The following is a 24,655-nucleotide window of genomic DNA, read 5'->3' as shown; positions in this document are numbered from 1 at the left end:
TGAAGCTAAAACGTCACAGCATTTCCCCCTCTTGCTGCATCAACGTAAGGTAATTCGTGTGATGGGTCTGTTCTAAAGGGCACGCAGCTCGCTCCCAGCTTCGTCCCTGTTAAAATGGTGTCATTCTGGCAACCTCAGCCACTGAGTAGCCCACACCCGCCCCATCCCTTCCGAAGCCTCGTTCCTGGGCACAGGATGCAGAATCCAGGCCACACCTACAGTGCTCTCCCCAGGCGGCAGGTCCCCAGAGTGGCCCCCACGCCCACAGCCTGGCTCTGCTGCCCCCCCACCCCCAACCCAGCCAGTGGAACAGGCTGCATGTTTTCGACGAATGTGCAGCCAAAGCTAAGACCCACCCCCCCAAGCTCTCCATGCAAAGCCGTGTCTGTCAACACCAAAACCAAACTGAGAGGGTGATGGAAAATTTAAAACAAAACTGGGAGAAACCAAGGGCAGAGGCTGAACCAGAGCTGTCTCAACATCTGTGTTCTCCAGGGCCCAGAGGGACTGACTGACAGGCAGTGGCGGCCTGGTGCTCAGCACGTGACCAGCCGTGACCAGAAACCTTCTTTAAATTAAAGTCCGAGGGCTCTCACTCCTACTACCCATCCTCAGTCACCCCAGACAGGAAGAAGTACTCTGCACACCCAGCAGGAAAAGTTTTTCTAGGCTACCACTCCTGCAGGAAGGAGGAGGGTCTTCTCTCCTGGCAACTGCTCAGCCAATGAGAGGCCACGACACTTTGGACTTCCAGTTTCCTCCAATGGACTCTCTGTTTACAACGGTTCCTCTGCACGCCCCCTCCCTCTATAAAAGAGCCCACCTCTCTTCTGTTCTCTGGATTTGTGGGTAGTTTGCCACTAGACTGGCAAATTGCAATTCTTCATTGCTCCAGAACAAACCCATTTTGCTGGAGAAATGTTGGCTACCTGTTTCAGACCAACAGGCAGAAGGGCCTGTTATGTGCCTTTTCTCTGGTCAGAGAGTGTGACCAGGGCCCCGAGGGAGGAGGGGTCCTGGGGTCTGGGCCAGCCCCCTCTCACATTCCCAGCTTGAATCAAACCTGCACTGAGACCCTAGACAGGGACAGCCCTTCCTCGGCCCCCACTGTTACTGCCCTGGGACGCCGCCCCCATCATAAGAGTGACCGCACTTCTGCCATCTGCCATCTGCCCCCAGTGAGAAATGGAAGGGGGCCTCCTTACCACAAATGGAGGCACCTCCAGGACCTTGTCCACATTCTTCAGTGACAGGGGCACGTACCACAGGGTGGCCTTATTGGTCAGCTTTTTGGTACCTTTGGAGAAGGAAAACCACATGAGTGAAGGCCCCGGGAAAGAGGTCAGGGGCACCAGGAACCCGACGGGTGGGCTGAAACCCTGCTGCTTCCGACCCTTGACCCCAAGGCCTTCTTCAGTGCTGAGGTACAAGCACAGCCCCCCAGCAAGGGGACCCCCCACAGTGCTGCCACTCTCCAGAGGCTGCTGGAGAGACTTCAGATCACCTGGCTTAAGCCTGGGGGTGGGTGCCCCAGGCCTGTCGGCTTCTAGCACCTGCTGACGTGGAGCCTCCCACCTGCGGGCCCTGAAACCAGGTGTGCCCATCTTCACAGGTGTTCGGGCAGAAGGGAAGCTGGGCCATTCGCACACACCAGAAGCCTCCGAGGGGCTGCCAGCTGCCAAGAAGTTCCGTGGGGAGGGGGCAGACCAGCCTGGGGAGCACCCCTTTGCCAGCTGCCTCCCAAGGAAGACAGAGACGAGCCAGAGAAGAGGGGACAAAGCCAGGGTGGTGCCAGGGTGAGCCAGGGTCTCCACCAACAGATCCAGCAGACACTGACTTCAGAGTCAAGAACACCCGCCGAGAAATGCAAGGTTGCAACACTGACAGACCCGCCCACCTGGCTAAATGCCGGGAAGAGCTCCTGCCAGATGGGGCTGGAAAAATGACAGCACACGCACTGGTGAGGCCGGGGGTGCTGGGCTGTGGAGGCGGAGCCTAGAGGGGCAGCCCTGGGCAGCCGAGAAAGGGGGTGCTGCGGGGCCACAGCCCAGAGCCCGGCTGTTCGGTCAGCCCGACAAGGGTCGTCCCCTTCAAGGCGGGAGGTGCCCCCAGAAGACTGGATTCGCTCTGTGGCTGACTCAGACCGCCAGTTCAGGAGCTGCCAGATGGAGTGCTGAGAGACGGAGTGTGGGCTGCTGACTTCCACTCCGGGCGGAGTGACCAGGAAGAAAACCTTCCTCGGGGCACCCAGCGTCCTCGGGGTGCAGGGGGCGGCCCCGGCTTCTGAGAAACGGGGGCCACAAGAAACCTGTTGGCCCCTGCCCCTCTCTTGTACAGGAGGAGCCGGATGCCCCGAGAGGTCAACAGGGTCGTCCACGGCCACCTAGCAACTTGGTGCCACTCTGAGGACAAACCCAGGCCTCCCGGGTCCCAGCCATTTCAGGGAAGTATTTGCAAGTATGTCTTTAAAAAATTCCCTTGTCAACACGGAAGAGTCCCAAGCCGAGGAACGCAGGGAAATGGGGGAGACAGGAAGCGGGGAAGGCGGGGAGCAGCCCTGCGACCCCGAGGTCCCTCCAGGACCCACCTCCTGGCCGCTCCTCTGACCTGCCCTCCCAAGGTGGACCCGGGGCTGCAGCCCCCTTCCCTCAACATGGCAGCCCCAGCGCGCAGCCCGAGGTGCACAGAGCTGCAGCGAGGCGGGGCGGCCCTGGTCCGACAGCGGCATGGGGACAGCGGGCGCTCGTGCTCGGGGACCGGAGGCCAGTACGGAGAGTGTTTTCACCGCACTGTGACTGAAAGTGACTCTGACAACTCGCTTTTGGGAATAAAGATTTCCAGTCTGACTCGGCGGGACCCAGCCTGACAAGCCGGTTTCCATGGAAACCCGAGTGGCCCTCCCCTAGACCTAAATGAGCGCCATGAAGCAAATGAGGCAAAACATTCTAATTATACTTTCTCCATCATTTAATAAAACCATCAAAAGGCAACTGCAGCATTAGAAACATCTATTTTAAAATCTGAAGAGCTCCCAGCTATTTTCTGGAGCAATTCGCAGCAATCACATCCCCGTTTGCTTAATATTTTGACAGTTGCCAGCGATGAATGAGCCGTCTCGAAGGCAAAGGTTTTCTGGTTGCATGCCTGCGTGTGCGCTTGTTCAGCCACCTCCTGACAGGCAACGCAGCCCAGATGGAAGGGGACACACAGGTTGGGGGACTCCTGCCTGGCGGGGCTGAGAAACTCGGAGGTGGCGCACAAACAGCTTCCTGGGTCAGCCCGGTCGGGCCGAGTGCCCGCCAACCCCACTGCCGCCCAGTCCGCCTGTGTTTGCTGAGGGCGACCAGGCCAGGCACTGCTCCAGGCGTGGGGGGACCACAGTGGACAAGGCAGCCACAAGCCCTGCCCTCAGAGGGCTCCCATCCCAGGGGACACACACGGGCAGAGAGAGGCGCATCAGGACAGGGAGGTCTTGAGACCCCCAGGGTCCCAGAGCAGCGGGCACATGAAGATCGACCCATGGGAAGATGGGGAGGGGGTGACAGGCAGAGACGCACAGCGGGCTGGGAGGGGGGGAGGCCCAGGGAGGAGGGTGAGGAAGGGCACGTGGGCCCCCGGGGGCAAGACGACCAAGACCTGGAGGGAAGCCCCAGCTCCCAGGGCCCCGGCCCATCTCGGCAGCTGGGCAGTGCCGCCCTCCCCTTGCCTCCTCTGAGCCCAGCCTCTCATCCTCTGCTCAAAGGGGCAGCACTGCCTGCCCGTCCCAGCGGCTCCCTCCTCGGGGCAGCATTCAGGTCCGGGGGCCCATCTGAGGGCAGGGGCGGGGCCGAGGGCACCAGGCCGGATGCTCACTGGCACAGGGCACAAGGCACAAGGCGGGGGGCTGTCCTCTCTGCGGGTCCGCCCTCATCCCAACACGGCCGGGCAAGCGCCTCCTGCCTCCAGCCCCTCCTGCCCCCAGCAGGCCGGCCCTTTAGAAAGTGAGCGTGTCATTCTTCACAGCTCCTTCTGGTGCTTCCTTCATTCTCAGGGTGGAGCCTATACCCTCCTGGCAACTGCCTGCCATTTGTCCACTCATCAATTACCAGGTCTACGGCAGCTATGGGCCAAGCTGCCAGGGAGAGGGGAACACGGCTCTCTCTCTCTCAGAAGTTCATGACCCCAGGGGGGTTCTCGGCCCAGCACCACGGCCAGGCCTCTGGGGCTGGACCACCCTTCCCAGGAGGACCCTGCTGTGCACTGCAGGGGGTGCAGCATTGTCCCTGGCCTCCACCCATTGGAGGAGAGTAGCCCTGCCCCAGCTGGGACCACGAAAACGTCCCCTTGAGGAGAGCCGCCCTGGGGGGCGAGTCAGGGCCCCAGGCATCTCTATGACGCATCCTGAGCAAGCCGCCAGCACAGAGAGAGACACGTACGGTGCTGGTGTGCAGATGCGACTCGGGGTGGGCACCAAGCCCAAGCCTGTGAGCGAAGACGCCACCACCTGGAAACGCAGCCGCGCCCTCAAAGGAGCAGGTGCATGAGGAGCGGGGGCCTGTCCTGTGCCTTCTGGTGCATTCTCCTCAAAAAGGCCGCCCCCAGCTGGCGATGCAACAGTGGACCCGCCCGTTCCCTCTTCCCGCGGCGAGGCAGCCACCTCCAACCCTGGGTGCCTGGTGAGGGCACCCTCTTCCTCCCACTTCCTGAGGGCCTGACAGGAACAGGACTCGGGACAGAGGCCGGGAGGGGAGGCGGCTCTGAGAGCCCAGGAAGCCCTCTCCACCAGCCCCCTGCCTCATCCCCCTCCCCCTCCCCCCATTCGCACTCCACTCACAGGGTTGTGGGGGTTCCACACACCAGGAGGGGGTTCCACTCACATGACAGAAAGGGGGATGCGGGGAATCTGTAAAGCAGGCCCCACCCCGTTCTGAGAAGCCTCTCACTCCAACACCGGAAAAACCCGGAGACAAAACAGTACTGCCAGAATGGCTACCCACGGGTGAGCGGGAGGGTCCGGGCAGGCAGGGAGCACAGCCACGTCCCTCCCAGGGGCAGGACAGGGACCCCTAGCTGCCCTGTGGGAAGACAGTGCCTGGGCACCCCTTTCTGTGCCACAGCCTGAGACCCGCATCAAAAGGTCCCATCGATGGCAGAGCCACTTGCTGAGAGCAGGACTGGGGCCACAGGTGGGCCACTGGGCACAGGTGCGGGGATCGCTGCCCGGCCAGGCCCCAGCTCAGCCAAGGGTTCACTGTGTTCACGGTGGCTGGGCCTGGTGAGGCCGCCAGGGCTCCAGGCGGACAGCAGTGCCCCTGCCCACGGCGGGGCAGCCGGGAGCCCCTCACAGAGCTCCAGCGCAGCACCCTGCAGGCAGCCTCGGCCGAGGAGGGGCATCGGCAGGGGTGCCAGGCCCGGGCAGCTCCTTCCAGGCCAGGGCGGACTCAACTGTGCCTGGGGCTGGCAGGGGGTAAGCAGCCAGGGGACCAAGGGAGGGCCAGCCTTCCTCAGCAGCAGCCTCGTTATAAAAAAGGAGCCGGCACCAGTGCGAACTGGAACCAAAGCCACACTTCCCTGCAGTGCCCAGTGGGAGGACAAAAAGGGGTTTCCATGGTTACCATGCCAAGGGAGAGAATATTCAGATCAAACCAGAGTCAAAGGTTTGCCCGGTGAGCTTTATCCTGAATCTGCTTTCCAAGCAGGGAATCAGGTGTGGGAAGGGAAAGAGGTGTAGAGCGGAGGGAGTAGGGGGACTCAGCTGGAGGACACCCCAGCCCCTCCCTCCCCTCTGCCCCAGGTAGGCAGGCAGGCAGGGCCTGCACACTGGGGACCAGAGCACACTGGGGACCAGAGCACACTGGGGACCAGAGTGGCAGGCCAGGGCTCCGGGGCCCAACCTGGGGCTCAATGCTTAAGCCTTCTGTGCTCATGCCCCTCCTCCAAGGAGCACCGCTCACAGGTGGGGCAGGGTCTCGGGAGGCTGTTCTCAGACAGCCAGCCTCTGGACCAGCCCCTGGGGCAGAGTCCACCCTCCGTGGGTCAAGGCACAGGCGGTTCCTGCGGTGTCGACACTGCTGCTGTCACTGGGGCTCCCACCCGAGCTGGGACGTGCACGCGGTACCTGTGAGGATGTTTTCGGACATCACGTTAACCTGGACTTCCACCGAGTGCTTGGAGGTGTAGGTGATCTCTGCGCTGACGTGCGCCACCTCGCCGATGCACATGGGAGACAGGAAGTCGGTGCGCTCGACCCGGGCCAGGGCGGCCACACAGCGCTCCTGAAAAGACCAGGTGCAGGTCAGCCGGGCCGCGCGCCACGCCCCAGAGATGTCCCCCACATCGGGGCGGCTTTTTCCACATGCTCCTCAAGTGGATACCACAGGAGGTGCAGACACGCCCCGGGGGAAGCCTTCCGAGAGACGGCGCCGGCCACGCTGAGTGAGTGGGGGGGCCTGCGGGCGGCTCTTCCTCTCACCCGGCCTTTCCACAGGAGACAGGCGTTGCCTGCACGAGGAACAGTGGAGACACACACACTCTTCTGTGGGAAATCTGAGCACCACGGGAAGGAGGAGGGAGAGCCACTCCACCCGGCAAAGATGACCGCGGTTTGGACTGCAGGGTCTTCCCTCCCAGGCCCCCCCCAGGACAGGGGTGTCACTGGACCGTTTGCTCCTTCGCCGTGTTCCCTGTTTTGCAGTTCTAGTGCTTAGCTAGTTGCGTGAGAGATAGATTTGCACTTTCACGGTCTGCTTTCTTCACTCAGCAGGAAGAACAACCTGCCCATGTTACGACAAGCTCTTAGCAATCACTGTTCTTTTATTTAAATTTCCTTTATATTTCACCCAGGCAGCCCACCTCTTGACTGAAAATTGAAAAGGAACCAAAGGGCCCCAGGTCAGCCTCTAGTCACTGGTCCCCAGCCACCCAGGACAAGCTGGGTAACGGAGGGGCACAGCCAGGGAGGGCATGACCCTGGGTTACAGCCACAGGGCCTCTGCAAGCCACGGGGCAGGAGCCCACCCGCCCTGTGTCGGGATGTGAAGGACCTGCTCATTCTTCTTTACAAGTGGGCGACGCTTCATTACAAAAAAAAAAAAAGTGAATGGCCAGATAGAGTGGAACATTCTGTCGTTAGAGACTCGGATCAGTCCCAACGGTTCGCTGTAACTAATTCTGTGGCGGGCGCTGTCCTTTGTGCTGGGGCCATTTCCTAGGTGGAATGGGCACATCCTGTGGCCTCTGTTCCCAGAGACGTCCCCAACGGGCCAGCATCTTCCGCCTGTGCTGAGCGAGTGATGCGGGGACATCTTGTGTTTGAGCAGAGGGACATGGGTCTTTGGGGGTGGGGGGGAGCAGTGGGGAGCAGGAGATGGCCCATCAGGCCCCGCGCCTTTGCGCAGGCTGGAGATACGAGGCTCGTAGGTGACCGTCACCCCACCATCAGCCGCCTGTGGCCCGGCACCTGCATGAGAACTGCGGGCTGCTGGGCAAACAGGGCGGTTCCCCGGCCCACCCCAAGCCCACGGGACTTCCCAGCAATTCTCAGGCACACAGGGTTACAGGCTGTGACAGGCTTCTCCTATAAATGGCCCAGAGCCAGGTCTCAGGACGCAGGGTGACTGCGCCTCCCCTCCCCCAGCAGGCCCGCAAACACAAGTCACCCACTCACAGCTTTTGGAGGGGTTGTGGCGGAAGGGGGGGGTGGGGCGCAGAGATATTTGAAGTGAATTTGTGTGGCTACAGCACCACCCACTGGCAGAAAGCTGGAAAGACAGCGGAGCGGCCAGGAATGAGAGACCAGCCTCAAGGCTGCTTCTCAGTTCTCCAAGCTCTGCCCACAGGAGCCAGACCAGAACTAACCAGGGTCTGTACTGGAGAGCGGCTGATTCGGGGGATGGATACACCCCCACACGGGGAACAGGCACCAATACCTTTAATGGAAAGGGCTGGTCTCTCACGTGGCTACGCGTCTGAGCCTGGGTGGGCCTGGCTCCACCCTTCACTCAGACCTTCATGGAGCCAGGCAGGCACTGTGCTCAGCGCTGGCCCTGGGGGAGGAGGCCAGGCAGCTGCCCTGGGCCTGGGTCCTGGCTGGTGGGGACGGATGATAAATGACAGACAGGGTAAAGCCACACGGTGGCGGGTGCTCTGAGGGGGTGGCGTGGGCAGGGGAGGCTTCAGACAAGGGGACTGGTGGTCTTCCTAGAGAGGGTGCATTGGAGCTGAGAACACGCGGGTGCGGGCAGATAGCCATGGGATGCTGGAGGCTGGGCTCGGGGCAGAGGGCCCGGCCCGGCCAGGGACTTAGAGCAGGCCAACTCACATTTGGTCTGCACATTCGGGACCAAATGCGGTGTGAGTTTGCAGGGAAGTGTACTCGTGTTCCTCCCAGGGGCGCCAGGAACCCAAAATACCCGTGGAATGCTTGGGGCAGGGGACACAGAGGGCTCTCAGCACTGCCCGGGGACACTGAATACAGCCCTGTTCCAAGCATCTGGGTGGGCACAGGGACACCTGGGACAGCCTTGCCCCTGCCCTTCCCAGTGGGGAGGCCACTTAGAAACATTGAGCTTGGTCCTGTCGTGGTTTAAAATACTGCCGTGACAACTGCTGCTGAGCGGGCAGCCACTCGGGAGTCTTACCACACTCTCACATTGTTATTGCATGACGTGGTGGCCACATGCTGCTGTTTTGCAGGTGAGGAGGCCTGAGAGGTGGCTGGGCTCCTGCTGACTCCACGTCCGGCCAAGGTGCAGACGGGGACCCAGGGCAGCTCTAACTTGACTGTGAGCTGCTGTTTCCCAGGACCTAGCAGGGCGCTGGGCCCACCCCCAGTGCTTTCCATAAAGACCGGTATCATCAAAAAGTCAAAACGTGGAGTGATGGGTACAGGCCCACCTCAGAGCCACACTGCGTTTGGCTTCAGACCACCACGATGCCATGCGTGCTAATGCTCTGGCTGGTCTTGCCTTCAATTTGTAAAGCGACTGCCTGTAGGTGCTCCGCACGTCCAAGCATCTCTGACCCCCAGACCTCAGGGCCCCTGGGCCCCGCTGCTCTGCTTCCTGGGGGTGGGGGGAGGAGCGGGAGGGTCGGTCCTCACCCTGGGAAGTGGCCATGAGCAGCCCAATTAGCTTCTACCCCAAGAAGCCCCCTCTTCCCTGCTCCCAAAGGGGACCAGCATCACATTGCCCGTGGGGCAGAGGTCCCCGCAAACCACGGGGCTTGAGCAGGACAGCAGTTCTAGAAGCAAAGCGAGAACGAACAGCGCTGTGCCCTGGGCCTTGTAGGCTGCCTGCGAGCTCCTGGCCTTGGGCAGAGACGTCCCTGCTCCATGTCTCAGTCTCTTGGTGAAATACAGGTAACAGGTGAGCGTGGAGGGGAGAGGAGTGGGTGTCCCCTTCTCAGAGAAGTATGGGATTGGGGTGGAGAGTGGCCAAACAAGTCCAGAAGCAACTGGCTCTCACTACTGTGATTCCATGGCAGCACGGGCCCCGCACGCACCTTGCTGATGCCAGCCTAGAGAGGGCAGCTCTGCATGACGTTTGGAAAGCCAGCCCCAGGAAAGGGAAGACAGCACTCAGGGTGGTCATTGGCTTCTTTAAAGAAGCTCTGGCCCCGGGTGGTGTGGTTCAGTGGACTGAGCGCCGGGCCTGCGAACCAAAGGGTCACCAGTCTGATTCCCAGTCAGGGCACCTGCCTGGGTTGCAGGCCAGGTCTCCAGCGTGGGGTGCATGAGAGGCAATCAGATATTGAGGCTTCTCTGCCTCTCTTTCTCTCTTCCTTCCCCTCTCTAAAAATAAATAAATAAAATCTTAAAAAAAAAAAAAAAGGAAGCTTTGTACCAGGTGGCCATTCCAGACCTTGCCCCCAACAATCAGCAGATAGCTACGGGGGCTGCTATGTCCCAGGCCTGGGTTCACAGGCTAGGCACCCGGTGGGGCACTGGTGGGCAGGAGTCGCCACCCTCATTGGCTTGCGATCTGGTCGGGGCAGTGGCCCAAAGATGAAAGAGCCAAATGTGCGGCATGTGGGAAGCCAGTGTGGTGCAGACCCATGGCGGGAGGGGGAGGCAGCCAGGTGCCAGGAAGGCCCCTGTGGAGGTTGTTCAGGGACTGGAAGGAGGTGAGGGGAGCTGTGAGGGTATCTGGACTTGGAAGAGCAGCCCAGCCAGAGGGAAGACAGTGCAAAGGCCTCTGGGGATGGCCAGGCGAAGCAGGGATAGGGACTCTCCTGGATTCCAGTTGTACTCTCTGTGGGGTGGGAGCCACTCTCAGAGTGATGGGCCCTCTCTGACTACATTGTAGAACAGGCGGGTGGGCAGGGTTGAGCAGGAGGCTGGGTGGTGGCTCAGGTGAGTTGTACCAAAGCTGGTATGTAATGTGCAGATTTGGAAACACCCAGCAGGTGGAGCCAGCGGGGTTGGTGGCCAGTGTCCAATGGGGGAGTGGGAAGGGGAGGGGGAGAGGCTGCAACTGGAGGCCACACAGGTGATTCACTGGGAGGGAGGTGCAGGCGGAGCCACCTGGGGGTGGCCCCAGAGGGTGTTTTGGGCCCATCAAGGTCAAGGGGCTGATTAAGCATCCAGGTGAAACTGGGCCTGGAGACAGACCCTCACAAGTGAACAGTGTTAAAGCCCCAGGGGAGTGTGAACGGGGGTGCCCCTGGACCCACCCCGAGCCCCAGCAAAGCCCCAGGAAGGTCTGAGCCCGGCCACCTGGTGCTCCCTAGGGTGCACCACCTCTGCTCAGCATGGGCTTGCAGATCACCATCCCGGGGCCTGCAGCCCCGAGGTGTCACCAAGCCTACATGTCAAACCTGTCCCTCTTACCCCCCAGGTTCACTCCGGGGAAGAAGGGAGGAGAAGCCAGAGCTCAGAGCCAGGGGTTGAGGCCTGGTTCCCGGCCCAGACCGACCACTTGCCCAGCCTTGCAGCTTCAAGAAAGTACTCACCCTCTTCAACCCCCCTGTGCCTGTTTCCTTGTCTGCGCAAGGGGGGCAGTAAAAATAACCCCAGCCTCTCAGGAGTGCTGTGGGGACCACTTGACTGTCCTCGCAGCATCTCCCACTGACCTGCTGCACCCTCACTCCCAGACCTGGGGCGTTTTCCTCCCAGCCCTTCCGGACCCCCAGTCTCAGGCTCATCCTCCCGATGCCACCAGAGGGCGCACTCTGCACATCACAAGGACACCAGGATAAAAGCGAACTCCCAGTCAGACTGGGGAGCCGGCACTCCCCCGTAGGCCCAGCCCCACCCACCTCCATCCCTGCCTAAGGTGACACACACAGGCACACACCCCAGCACAGCCGCTGGACGAGGCCAGCACTGGGCCTTCCTTTCCCCGGCACAGCCGGTGGCTGCCTGGGGCCTCGGGCACACAGAGCCACATGCTTCCTGATGGCCCTCTGGCAGCTGTGGCACATGACAGACACCCCAGCTCCCAAAGGTGGAGATGTCCAGTGCCACAGGGCTGGGGCGTGGCGGGTGATGGGCATGCCCAGAGCTGCCCTGAAGTCCTAAAATCAGAGCCCTGTCCTCGTCCCTGGGGGGGGGGGGGTGCACTTCACAAGCCACCCAGGGGTCAGTCAGGGCAGGGTGGGCATTGGACCCAGGGCGATCTGGTGTTCACAGCATAACTGCCACCCACACAGGCATGACAGTGAATTGCAGAGTCCAGGATGATTCTAGGAAGCGGGACTCTTCCAGGAAGGAGGGGGGAGTGCTTAAAGGTGGTTGTTGGCAGGCCCTCGGCTTAGTCTCTGTTGGTGCCCACCCCTCCCTCCCTGCTGAGCCCCAAACCAAACAGCACTGCAAGGGGCCCTCCCTGCCCATGGCTGATTAGACTGAAGCTTCCAGAAGCCCCCAAGGCCCGGAAGTGGGGAAAAGGGCAGCGCCCCAACACGGACTCCTTTCCTGACCCAACAGCTGCTCGGCCCCCAGAACCCGAGCCCGGAACCCTCTGCACTGCACCCTGCCGGGTGCGGGCCCCTCGCCTACCCCGTTCTGGCTGTTGCAGTGCCGGGTGCTGATGATGGCCCCCGCCTCCTCGATCATCTTCAGGATGGTCCCTCCGTGTACGTTGCCGGCCACGTTGGCATCGTCTGGCCGCATGATCCTGGGCGGAGGAGAGACGAGAAGCAGGATGTCGCTTGTGAACAGAACAGCCTGGGGAGAGGACAAGATCCTCCAAAGGGACTGGCAGCTCCCAGAGAAGGAGAACCGTGCAGGGGTTTGCTCCAGGTGGGGCGGCAGTCTGACAAGGGTCCTGTTTCCATGAGAGAGAGGGTCTCCTTCCCCCAAAACCCAGACTGGGAAGGGGCGAGGGCGAGGACCTTTGGCAAAGCCAGGGAGATATTGGCACAGCTACAGGGTCCCAGCACGCCTGCCCCTCCACGTTCCCAACAACCAGCAGAGGTGAGGGAGCACGAGGACACAGGCTGTGGCCCCTTGGGAGGGAGCAAACCCGGGGACAAGCACCGCTGTCAGGTGCCCTAGAGGACCGGCCGTTCTGGGAACAGGAGCCCCCCCACAGCGCGGAGACCTGTGGGGGGGTGGACGCTGCTCACCAGCAGCCCCAACGTGCTGAGGTCCTGGTGAGCACCCAAGGGTGCCTGCCGCGGTCCAGCCGCAGTGGGTCAAGGGGTCCCACAGGTGAGGGTAGGCGTCGGCGCTGGGTAACAGACGACAACACGCCTCAAAGGACAGTGAAGCTCTGTTCCGTTTATTGCAAGTACAAGCAGGTTTTTATATTTTCATTTCAGGTAGTGATTAATATTTGCAGTATAACATGATCATTTAAGCAGAAAAAATCAATACAAAGGTAATCAGTAAAAGTACGAAAGTTCCCATAGATTTAGTTAAAGATTATTTTAACTAGGAGAGCCATTAATCAGACAGTTAAAAATATCTTATTGTATATTAAAGTTTCTCAGAATTTGGTATAGGGCATAAGGATACGCTAGACTGAGTAGAGAAAATAGATTTATTATAAGGCCCTTGTGATGTCTAACTTAGCTATCTACCTTTTTTTTTTGCTTAAAATGTTTTTCTGTGTACTATAAATTCTGACTCCCTAGTGACTGTTTAGTTTGTAATAACTAACTAGCTTTTGTTATTTCTTTGCCTGTCTAGTTGATATATATTCTTATTCAAGGTAAAGGAGGGGCTATTCCTATGTTGCAGGGGGCTTTTAAGGGTACTTCTTTTAAGTTTCTCTAGGAGTTCTTTTATAGACATGTTTTGTACTTTGATACCCTCTAAGAAAGTAGTGAGATCATCTCCTGATTTCCTAGAGTATTCTATCTTATCTTGGGTGTTTTTCCAACGATCTGTTATTGATTAAGCTTGAATTCTCAGATTGTTCTGGTTGTTTCCTTGTGCCTATATTCCCTGACGTTCTAGTATGATATTATTATTCTGTTCATTGAGCCGGGAAAGGTCCAGGCACACTATCTGAATCACTGCCAGGGTATTCATAATGATTAAAGCAAAAAGGTCATGATCTCCAAAGCAAGCACAATCACAATAGGTATTGCAAGGCCTTCCATGCCACGTCCACCAGGTTGGAAACTGCTTCCTTGAAGTCTTACACCCCCTCTCAGGACCTTGTCACGGAAAGAGGGATCCAACAGTGGACGCGGCAGTGGACGTGGCAGGTGCCGATTCCCTGGGACTGAGGGCCAGGAGCTCTCAAGGTCAAGGAGAACTGAACTGCCACCTCTTTTCCCCCCAAGAGGAAAAACTGTGCCATTGCCATGGGCAACCAGTAGGCGGGAGGCTCCCTGAAACCTCTGGAACCCCAACCAGCCACTGTGGGGCTCCCGTTGTGCAGAGGCAGGCGATGAGCACGTGCCCAGCAGCCACCGTCAGGCCACCCAGCCTCCTCAGCAATGGGGAGGCAGCTAAAAGCTGAGAGACCTTGGGTGAGCTGCCCAGACTCTCTTTCCTCCATGTCCTTGTCTGTAAAACAGGCCCAAGGGGACCGTCCGTGTGCCTTTGGGAGGGCCGGGGGGCTGAGTCACACCAGATCACACAGCTGCTGTTCAACAGCGGGCGTGGCGCACAGCCAGCGAGCATGTGCTCACCAGCCCTGACCTTCCCCTTAACTAAGAATTCAGGCCCCGCCGCACAAAGGTGCCGGGAGATGCGCTGCTCTCAGAAACGAGCGGCACGGTCTGGGTGACGGACAGCTGTCGGTATCTGTTGCCCACGCCCACCCTGGGAAAGACTTGGCTGAGAAAATCGCAACCACTCGGGTGCTCAGCTCCTTGCCCTGCTGGCTGGCTCTGGGCAGCAGCGGCCGGGGACCGGCCGGGGCACCGGAGAGGAGCTTCGCTTGGTCTCTCAAATGTTCGTTTACAAATATCTGTGAATCCATGGACTGAAGTCTTGAATGTGAGGCCTAAAACCATGAAGCTCCGAGAAGAAAACTCGGGCAGTAAGCTCCATGACCCCAGCCTTGGTGCTGATTTCTTTGGATTGGACACCAAGAAACGAAGGTGACAGAAGCAAAAACAAACAGGGGATGACCTCAATCTGAAAAGCCCCTGCACAGCAGAGGGAACCATCAGTGAAGCGATTAGGGCCCACGGAGTGGGAGAGTGCGTCTGCAGATCACGCACATGGCAAGTGGTTAGTATCCAAAATGTACGCAGAACTCAACACCCCCCGAACAATCCCATTTAAAACAGGCAGGGAAACTGACAGGGTCGGGCCGGCCTCCCAGCCTGCGGGGCTGCCCATGACTCAGGCATCCCGGCTCACCCCACGACCCGTGGCTCTGTCGAAACTCCCACTGCGCACGACAGACGTTGGCCCCAGTGGCGCTGGCAGGTGGTCACACCAACCCTCCTGTACCTGGGAGCAGCGTGGCCTTTACCTGACCCACGGTCCCGGCTCACATCCCGGAACTCTGAGGCACCCGCCCCGGAGAACACGGACTAACCCCTCCCCTACCCCACCATGCCCCTCGCTTTTTCTTTCAAACACCCCCTCCGGCCTCCCCTGGGGCTGCCCTCCATCCAGACTCAGCTGGCCTGTAAGCACCGCACTGAATAAAGGCACCTGGGTCAGATCATTGGGTTCCTCCTGCCTCTATTTCTCACCCATTTCTAACAGAAACTAAATAGACATGTTTCTAAAAAAACATACACACACGGCCACCAAGCACACAGCTGCACATCACCCACCATCACGGAGACACAAGCCAAACCCACAGTGGGGTGTCAACTCACACCGTCATGAGCGCAGCAGCTACGAGGAGCGGGGACCCTGGTGTGCTGTGGCCCCGATGACAAGTGTGAAGGACCCAACGATCGATCGAGACACCATGTCCTCTCCTCGCACTTCTCCAAAAGAAATGAAATCAGCCTCAAAGAGACACCCCTCCTCAAGAAGGCCGACCTGCACGCCCCCTCCGACCTGCACGCGCACCAAGGAGGGACCGGTTAGAGGAAGCTACACCTACACCAAGAGCCAAGAGCGCGCACGGCCCTGAGCAAGCGGGAGGCTGGAGGGAGGAAGGCAATGCTCCAGCCGGGACCCAGCAGACTGCACGGGAGAGGCAGTCAACCGACGTTTCTCTCCCTCTCTTTCTCCATCCTTCCCTCTCGTACCAGACCACTGGGGCAGGTGACTACACCCAGGGCCAGGGCACACAAAGGAGACCTGGGGACTGGAAGCTTCTGCTGGCCCTGAGAAGGGGACCAGCCCTAGGAAGGGGGTGGGGGACCTCACGGAGGCACCTCAAAACTAGGGCAACCTGTTCAAAGGACCCAGCGATCTTTACAGTTTCTGCAAAGCACAGCTCAAGTGCACGTCCTTGGCAAGGGCGGCCCGGACCTCGCCTCTGCACAGCCCCTGCCCCCAGGCTGGCTGGCACTCAGCCCCAGGGCCACCTGCGGCGGGGGCTCTGGGGTCCCTCTCTGCTGGACACAGCACCTTGTGGTTCTGGAGAGGCAGGAGAGGAAAGGCAGGGGACAGCCTGGGGACCAGGAGGAGCCACCCTGCTCCTGCTGTGTGTTCTGTGTGCCCAGTCTCACAGCAGACACCCTGGGGGCCAGCCCTGCCCCACTGTTCCCTGCGGTCCACCTATGACCAAGCCAGTGGGGACCCCACACTGAGCCTCTGTACTGAGCTGAACTCTGTCCCCCAGAGAGAGGTTCCAGCCCCAACCCCTGGTGCGGATGAACGTGACCTTATTTGGAAAGTGTCTTTGCCGGCATGCTGTCAGGGGGGGCTCTGTTCCCACAGGACTGGGGTCCTCGGTAGAGGGAAACGTGGACACAGGGAGGAGGGCCTGGGACGATGGGCGGGATGGGCGCAGTGTGTCCCTGATGCAAGGAGCACAGGGGTGGCCAGCAGTCACCAGAAGAGAAGGGGCTGAGAAGGAGCCCTGGGGGGAACATAGCCCTGCAACACCTGGATGAGGGGCTTCTGGCCCCCAGACTGTGAGAGAGCACACTTCTGTGGTTTTAAGCCACCCAGTTTGTGGCCATTTGTTATGGCACCCCCAAATTCATGCAGGCTCCACCCCTTGCCGTCCCTGTCCCGGGAGGCTGCTCCTCCCCCAGAGGCCCAGGGAGCAGCACGGGCAGGCGAGCGCCCCAGGGCCCTGGCGGGCATGGTGGCAGAGCCGCGAGGGATGGCCCTGCCTGCCTGCCACAGCTCCCTCGGCACAAGGCCAGCTCCTCTGCCCCTGAGCCTGGGTGGGGAAGTCAGTGCGGAACTGAGCCACTGCCATGCAGTTCCAGGGAGAGGAGGGGCGGGGCCTTGCTTCTCTGCCTCGGATCGGAAGCATCCCTCTGAGGCTGAAGGGGGCAGCGGGGCGAGTGCAGCCAGGTTTCTGTGACCAGGCTTCCGTCCGCCTGCGCCCGAAGTTGGGCATGAGTCCTGGGCCTGCTGCCAAGGTCCAGGCGGGCTCTCCGGGACGCAGGGGGAAGCTCGCAGATCCTCTCCCTGTAGAGTTAGGCTCAAATCAGAGAGGCAGCAACAGACCCTTCCCCTCGCCCAGGCAGCTGCAGAGGGTGTCTGTCACCCAGGGGGCAGTGCCTTGGCAGGAGGCAGGACCTGCACTTGGCTCTGAAGTTCAGGTGGGAGGAGGGGCGGGGGCTACCATTCCTGGCAGGAAAGGAGCTGCAGGACTGAGGGGTTCCCAGCAGACAGCCTTGACCTCAGGGTCTGGGAGGCCAGGGTCAGGCACGGAGGGACACCCACCTCTCTACGGGGAGCCCTGGGGGAAGAGCACCACTCTTCCCCTCCAGTGTGCTGCTCAGGAAGGTTCCAGCAAAGTCCCTTCCACCCCCAGACATCACCGCACACAGTGGTGCAAGATGTGGCTGGGCAGGAAAAAGCCCCTGGGGTCCCCCGAGGTCCCAGGGCAGGATAGGGGGCAGGACCAAGGGGAGCCACCTCCCCGCACAGCCCGCCAAGCAGCACCCACCGTTCCCAGGAGCGCAGGGCTCTGGGCTGCAGCAGGAAGCTCGGCATACGGCAGAGAACCCACCGGCGTGACACGGAGAAGCGCCAGGGCGGCGAGACCAGAAAGAGCAGCTGCTCTCCGAGGGGTCAGGCCTGTGGGGGAGACCCCAGCCTTGCTGCCTGCTCTTCTGAGCACCGGTGATTGGGCCCTGCCCAATCGTGGTCACCTGAGGCTGGACTTCCTGTCCCGGCTTCAACTAACCACCTAACATCCAGGGTCCGCCAGAAGTGGGCCAGGGACCCGTGCTCCTGACTGCATGAAGCTGGCCCCCTGACTAAACACAGGGCCACCTCCCCTCCACCCCGGCCCCTTCAAAATGCCCCCCCCCCCCACAGACCACCTGCCACAATGGCCCACACACAAGGGACCCGGGAGTGGAGGTCTGGCTTGGCTGGACCCGAAACAGCCCAGGTCCGGAGAGGTGAGGGGGGCAGCCTCCCGCCCCACCAGACGCCATCGCCACGTCCTGCCGTGCCTGGCCCGGTGGGGAGGACCTGGGACTCCCAGGCCACCCCGACTAAGCAGGGAGGGACTGTGTGCCCACATGAAGAGTCCACCAGAGGCCAGTTGTCACAGAAACCTCAGTTTGTAAATAATTACCAAGAACAGGGAAATCTACAAGCCTTCCACTGTCTGTGCCCTGACAGCAAGAAGTCCCAGGGTGAGCGGCCACCGGGAGCCCCTGCGGCGAGCCCAGGGACAGGGCCCGCCCTGGCAGTCTCTTTGCAGGGTCTCGGCCCAGGCCGGCCCCACTGCCCACGCCTGGGCCTGCACTGCAAGCCTCCCCTGCCTATGGAAAGGCAGGTTCACAGCAACGCTCAGTCGGCTGCTCAGCCCCTGCTTCCTGCTCTGGGGACTGTGCTCCAAGCCACCTCCCTGAGTTCTCGGGGCAGGTGCCACCACATCAGCTCCCCCCCCCCCCCCCGCTCAGGTGCGCAGGCTGCTGAGAGAGCCCCCAGTCCCCTCCCAGACTCCCTGTCCCGGGGAGGCCACAGGTGTCAGGAAGCAAGCGGTGCAATGACAAGGTGGCCCTGGCACAGGTGAGAGGTGGCTGGGTGTGTCACAACTAGGGCTGTGCCCCACTGCCACCCCACTCAGGGCACCATCCCTGGGAAGCCTGCAGCAATGAGACTCAAAATCCCCGACCCCCCCCCCCAGGAACATAATGGCCTCTGCCCACCAGGGGAGGCTGTGGCTGCCGGCACGAATGCCTCGGCCCGAGGGCCACTTGAGTCCTTCCTGACCCCGCTGGCTCGGCTCCTGGGCACCGGCCCAGCATAGGTGACATCGGGACAGAGCACCGGCTGTGCTAGGCCGACACAGCCTCTCCTGCCCCAACAGACCCCCGATCGGTGGCGGTGAGGCCGCTGGCCTGAGGACCCTTAAACGGGGCTCTGTCACCACTGAAGGTGCAGGGCCCTCGCCCTCCCACCTGCACCCAGCAAGACTCAGGGACCCCAGGCCCAGGGACACCACAACACTGCATGCCACGGGGAGGCTGGGACCACCCAACCTGGGACCCAGGCCCAGACAGGCCCACCAGGCCGGGAATGGGGGTGGCAGGGCTGCCCTGGGCCCCGCCAGCCCGGAATGCTTACAGCCTAGGAGCCAGGGAGGGGAGTGGGTGTCAAAGGGGCGGAGGGGCTGCTGACCACACCCCAAATGTCTACCCGGGGAGCAGTCAGGGCTGAAAACCTCCCCAAAAAGCCTCACCCGCACCCGCAGCCTTACAGGGGTCCTTTCCTGGTCAGGAAGGCAGAGAGCCCTCAGCTGCCCCCAGGGTGCTTGATCCTGAGTACATGAGACCCCCCCATTCTTTGGCAGCCCCCGGGGTACACTTGCTCTCTGCGGTGAGTCAAACTGGAGAGCGAGTGGGCGGAGGCCCGCATTTCCACCCACCCCGTTCCCTGGCTCCCCCCAGGTCAGCTGGGTGCTCAGGACCTTTGGGCACCGACAGAGTGGAGGCGGCAGCCCACCCCTCCCTCCTGCCCCCACCCAGTGCTGCTTCCACAGGCCATGCCGGACACAGACCAACCCAATGGCTCTGGTGTCCCCCACGAGGGCCCCATGCTAGGGCTGGTCAAGTCCAGCCAGCACCTTCAGGGAGAGATAAGGCCCCCAAAGCCATAGGGCACCCCAGGGCAAGTATCTGGACACCCTAGCTCTTCCCCCCCAGTGCACCTACCAGAGACCCCCCAACACCCCACCACAGCCCCCTCATGGACTCACCACCGTAACACCCTCCAGGGCAGGTCTCGCAGGTGTGCGAGCATCGCCTCCCTTGTCCCTCCAAAGCCTCGGCCAGATGGGACTGGACAAGGGCCTTGGTCCTAAAGTGGTGCCCTTTGGACTCGCCCCTCCCTGTCTGTGTGTGAACACCATGCCTACAATACCATAGCGCAGCTGCTTGGCACAGCTGCGCCCAGGGAGAGGACTGCACTCTGTCATTCCCAACACTGCCGGACCTTCGCTTTTTCAATCCTGCCCCCAGGATGCGTTGCTTTCTTTTAGACACAGAGGAAGGTGGGGATGAGTGTGGGGGAGAGGGAGGGAGGAGAACGAGACCCACATCGGTAGGCTGCGCCTGTATGCCCCCCGACTGGGGATCAATCCCACGTCCCTTTTTTGGTGCACAGGACGGCGCTCCGGCCACCTGAGCCGTGGGCCAGGACGGCTCTGACATTTTAAACTCCCTTAAAATCACAGAAAACACACTCACTGCGGAGCGGAGGAGCCAGAAGCTGCTGCGCTCCATGGCCTGAGGCAGCTGTGGGCTGACTACGCACAGCGCACACGCCCACTTATGCCTGCTGGTGCTGTGTGCTTTGGGCTCCTCACCCAGACCAGTGGCTTCCCATTCTGTTTTTGTTTTTTTAATCAGATTTTATTTCTTTATTTTTAGACAGAGGGAAAGGGAAGGAGAAAGAGGGAGATGGGGGTACGAGAGGCAATCAGTGTGTGGTTGCCTCTCGTACCCTCTACTGGGGACCTGGCCCGCAACCCAGGCATGTGCCCTGACTGGGAATTGAACCAGTGACCCTTTGATCTGCAGCCCGAGCTCAATCCATTGCCAGCCAAGGCTACGGTTCTTGTTCTGTTACAGGCAAAGCACAGGAACCAGAACATTCACAGGAATGCGGTCGCAGCCAGATGGGAGCCATCTCACTTTGGCTACTCTGGTGAGGAAAGCTGCAAAGGAAGTGTCAGGGAGGCAGACGCTGTCCTGATTTGAGCTGACCGTCCCCTGACATGCTGGCGAACGCATCTGGGAGCTGACAAAGATCAGGAGACGAGGCACCCCTCCTTCCACATCCCCCACAGGTCCCCCCAGTTACAGCGTCTGAGTGACAGCTTGCAGAAGATTGTCTCCAGGACATGGGGCCATACCTGCCCAGACTCATGATGGCAGCCCAGTAAACTTGGAATAACACAGGAATAGTAGCAAGTGTAACTGACTGTGGGAAGAGTCGGAAATGGGGGTACAGAGGAAGATTGGTGTGGAAATTTAAACCCACACACGGCAGCCATTGAGACAGAACCACTCAGTTCTGGCAGAGTGAGGGCCCCCTCTTGGCCAGGTGAAGAAGAGAACCACGTGGCTTTGCCGGAGTGGGGACCCCTGCAGCCAGGTGAAGAAGAAAGACACATGGTTTTGGTGGAGTGCGGACCCCTGCAGCTTTGATAGAAGGGGCCCACACAGCCTGGGGGTGCTCCCTTTGGCCGCATGGCCTGGGAAGCAGGAGAGACTTTGCCTGGAAAAATGGGTACAAAGAATCCTTGCCAGTGGACCGTGAGAAAGTGCCACATGACTTTGGAGTAATTAGAGATCCTGCCTGGACAGCACACAGCTGACAGTGCCAGCGGCCTGGAAACAGACGTGTGCTCTTTTCCGGTGTTACGGTACCCCGAATTAGGGCAGGGTCAGAAGGGAGCGCTGTGTGCGTAGGTGGATATCCTAAAGGACTTTGATATTTTGATGAAGACGTTAGGTCACTACTTTAAGTCTGTATAGCATTAAATAAACATTTCCTTTTCACAAATCTCTGGCATTGAGAGATGTCTTTCCGATTGGCGGCGGACAGTCGAGCCCAGTAGGTGGCCCGGACAGTATCAGTCTGCCGTCCTCCGGTGTCCGGGCCCCAGTGTGTCTGTTCTGTAACAGGGGCAATGACTCACTCAGCAGCACCTCCCGCACAGGAGGGAGCCAGGCTGGGCGGAGACATATGCAGCCTTCGTAGGAATTCTCTCGGGTAAGAAAACAGATGAACCGATCTCCTTAAATGGGCAAGAGAGCAGATCCTCACCAAATGAGAGGACAAATGCACACGTGACGAAATGGTCAGCATCGTTAGACATTAGAAAAATACAAATGAAAACCACCAGGCATCCCTCTGTGCACCTGAGAATGACTGGGATTCAAAGGACAGAGGGTACCACACGCTGGCAGGGTGCGGGGGATGCACTCGGTTACCCACGCTGCTGCATCCCCCAGCACTGTCCCCCCAGCACTTGCCAGTACACGTGTCCTCAGAGCCCGGTGCACTTGACCCCCAAACACTGCCGACCCACCCTGCGGTCGGCAGTCCAGGTACCGCCAAGTCGGCCTGACCGAGGGCTGAGAACACGGACGAGGGTGCAGAGCGGTGTCCTGCCACAGCCCACACCGCAGCCGCCGCCCTTGCCCGTGCACAGGTGACGGGACAGGCAGTGATCCATCCACGTGCAGAGCCCTGCTCAGCTACAGTAGTGTGGACGCACCCCCATGACGGGCCGCGCTGAGTGAAAAGGAGAGGCTGGACAGCAAAGAGTCCCGTTCTCAAAACTTGTGCAAACGCAGCCTCATCCACACAGACGGACCGCAGCAGCTCAGGCACCCGGGCTGAGGAGACAGGGGTAGGGGTCCCCAGGGAGCAGGAAGGCACTCTCCCAGAGGGGGGTGCCCCTTACTTCGACCGTGGGGATGGCTGCACAGGTGCGTACGTAGGTCCAAATGACCAAATGACTCACTTCAAGTACAAGCAGTTACAGGAACTACCCCTGAGGAGAGCGGTTCAGATAAATAAACACCTCTGCTATTGTCGGCAAACACTCTGGGTTTCAGCTGCGGTCACTGGCACTGGGGCAGTCACCGGAACCCAGCCCATGTCTCCAAGAAGTGGCAGCAACTGCAAGGAAGTCCCCCAGCAGGCAAGCTGGTCCCTGTGCCAGAAGACAGGGTCCTTCACTCCCTGGCCACCAGCACTGTGGCCAAGGCCCCAGGTGAGGCAGGAGGGAGGCCGCCGGACTGCGCTCCGAGGGAGCTCCAGGCACGTTCCCACCCAGGGCCCGACCTGCTCACGGGGCCAGGCACCACATGGCACTGAGCCGAGGTCTCTCACACTCATGGGACCAGCAGCGAGGCCCCCAGTGTGCAGACGAGCGGGTCCTGGGTACATTGGAGAGCAACTGAGGCACAGGCCAAAGACAAAGGCACACACACACACACACACACACGCACACACACACACGGCCACACCAAGTCACACCTGCACGAGCTCCCGACGCCCCTGAGTGTTAAGGAAAATACCCCCGGATTCACGGGCCTGGAGGTCTTCGGAAAGATGGCAGACCCAACTGTGAAGGGGCCAAGGAGAGGCGAGAGGGGCCCCCCCAGCCTCGCCGACATCCTGCAGCCCCTCCTGCCCAGCCTCACCTGCAGGCTATGCCGGCAGGTGCCCCCAGGAGGCAGTGTGGATGTGCCAGGGCCAGCCAGCCCGGGGGACAAGGTCTGGGTCCCAGCCATGCCGCTGTAGCTCCTGCCACGTGCCCCCCAGCCAGTCACTGCCCCCAGAGGGATGGAGGCCGGAGGCAGAGCTGAGAGTTGCTGGGGCTGTCACATCTCGCACTGTCTCCCACGCTCCCTGCATCTAGGAGACGCCCAGGGATGGCTGAGCTCCTGGGCCCGGCCAGGCGAAGGGGCCAACCAAGACCAACCGCTTAGAGAACAAAGACACAAGCTACAGAACACGGAAAAACATTTACAAAACACATATCTGATTATTAAAAAAAAACAACTTGCATGCAAAACACACAAAGATCTCTTAAAACTCAATGATAACAAAACAACTCAGTACACAAATGGGCAAGCGGCGCTCTCTCTCGCCCTCCAGAGCACGCCTGCGCCTTCCCCACCCTCTTCTCTGCCCCAGCTGCCCACAGCCTCCCTGGAGCACCCCTCCCCGCTCCCCGCTCTCCCTCCCCCAGGGAGCGCTCCTCCGCCTCTTCCAAGGGCCCTCCTTTCACCTCTGGAACTCGCTTCCTGAGCCCACGCAGCCCAGCTGGCTCACTTCTTCCACCTCTGTGACTTTCTAAAGAAACTTCTGCTTGTATTTGAGTCTTGGCTCTGAATTCTTTCTTTGCCTAACTCAAGTACCGCAGTTGCTGAACCAAACACTGATCACATTCTGTGCTGTTTCACCACTAGTATTATGGTGTCATGACCTGGGTTGTCTTCTCCTGGCTACAGTGTGGCACACTTCCAAGGAGGCCTGCCCAGGAACACCCCGGGGACCCAGGCCCCAGCCTGCGCTGGGTGCCAGCAGGGCTCACCGCACCCCAGCGGCCCCTCACTTCCACGTGCACTCGGATGAGCTTTCCTCGGAAATCCAGACCTCCGTTTTAAAATAGAAGGCTAACTTTGTCTGAGGTTGTTTTTCTTTTAAACCTTCAAGGACTTGCAGTCAAGATGTCAGCGTAAACAGACATGGCTTAACTCTTTGCACAACCACATCAAAATTACAAGTAAAATAGAGAAGAACCATCACTCAGAACCATCAGAAATTGAGCTGAATGGAAGTCTGACAACCACAGAATTAAAGAAACCACATCCATCCAGACTGGTAGGAGGGGCGCAGATGCAGCACAGGCTGGTCCCTCACCCACGTGTGGTGGGCAGATATTTGGGAGGAGTATCTCAGGGGGGAGGAGTCCCAGCCCCATACCAGGCCCCCTGGCCCAGAGTTCCCGTGCCAGGAAGATAAGCCCCCACAACTTCGGGCCACAAAAACCAGTGGCAATTGAGTCAGTGAAAGAAACTTGTGGAGCCCCAAGAAGTTCCTCTTTAAAAACTCACTACACACACACACAGAACCCTGCACACAGATTCACCTACTCAGACTCATTTCCCTCTGAGCTCCAGCACCAGGGTGGCAGCTTGAAAG

At 60.0% G+C, this 24,655-nt stretch overlaps 1 protein-coding gene across 4 annotated transcripts in view; it reads right to left on the bottom strand.

Moving 5' to 3' along the window:
* The window catches only part of ACOT7 (acyl-CoA thioesterase 7), a 78,717-nt gene that overhangs the window by 31,932 nt on the left and 22,130 nt on the right, over positions 1–24,655 (bottom strand). For all 4 annotated transcript variants that reach the window (XM_053660568.1, XM_037154269.2, XM_053660569.1 and 1 more), the window contains exons 2-4: positions 11,975–12,092; positions 6,098–6,254; positions 1,206–1,297 (exon numbers count right to left, since the gene is read on the bottom strand). In XM_053660568.1, coding sequence (XP_053516543.1) covers positions 1,206–1,297; positions 6,098–6,254; positions 11,975–12,092 — 367 coding nt within the window. The remainder of the gene's footprint in view (positions 1–1,205; positions 1,298–6,097; positions 6,255–11,974; positions 12,093–24,655) is intronic.

The sequence above is a fragment of the Artibeus jamaicensis genome, unplaced genomic scaffold, assembly GCF_021234435.1.
Source record: "Artibeus jamaicensis isolate MK-2021 breed Jamaican fruit bat unplaced genomic scaffold, CSHL_Jam_final scaffold_847, whole genome shotgun sequence".
Classification (NCBI taxonomy): Eukaryota; Metazoa; Chordata; class Mammalia; order Chiroptera; family Phyllostomidae; genus Artibeus; species Artibeus jamaicensis.
The sequence above is the reverse complement of the archived record's forward strand: the minus strand, read 5'-3'. Positions and strand labels throughout refer to the sequence as shown.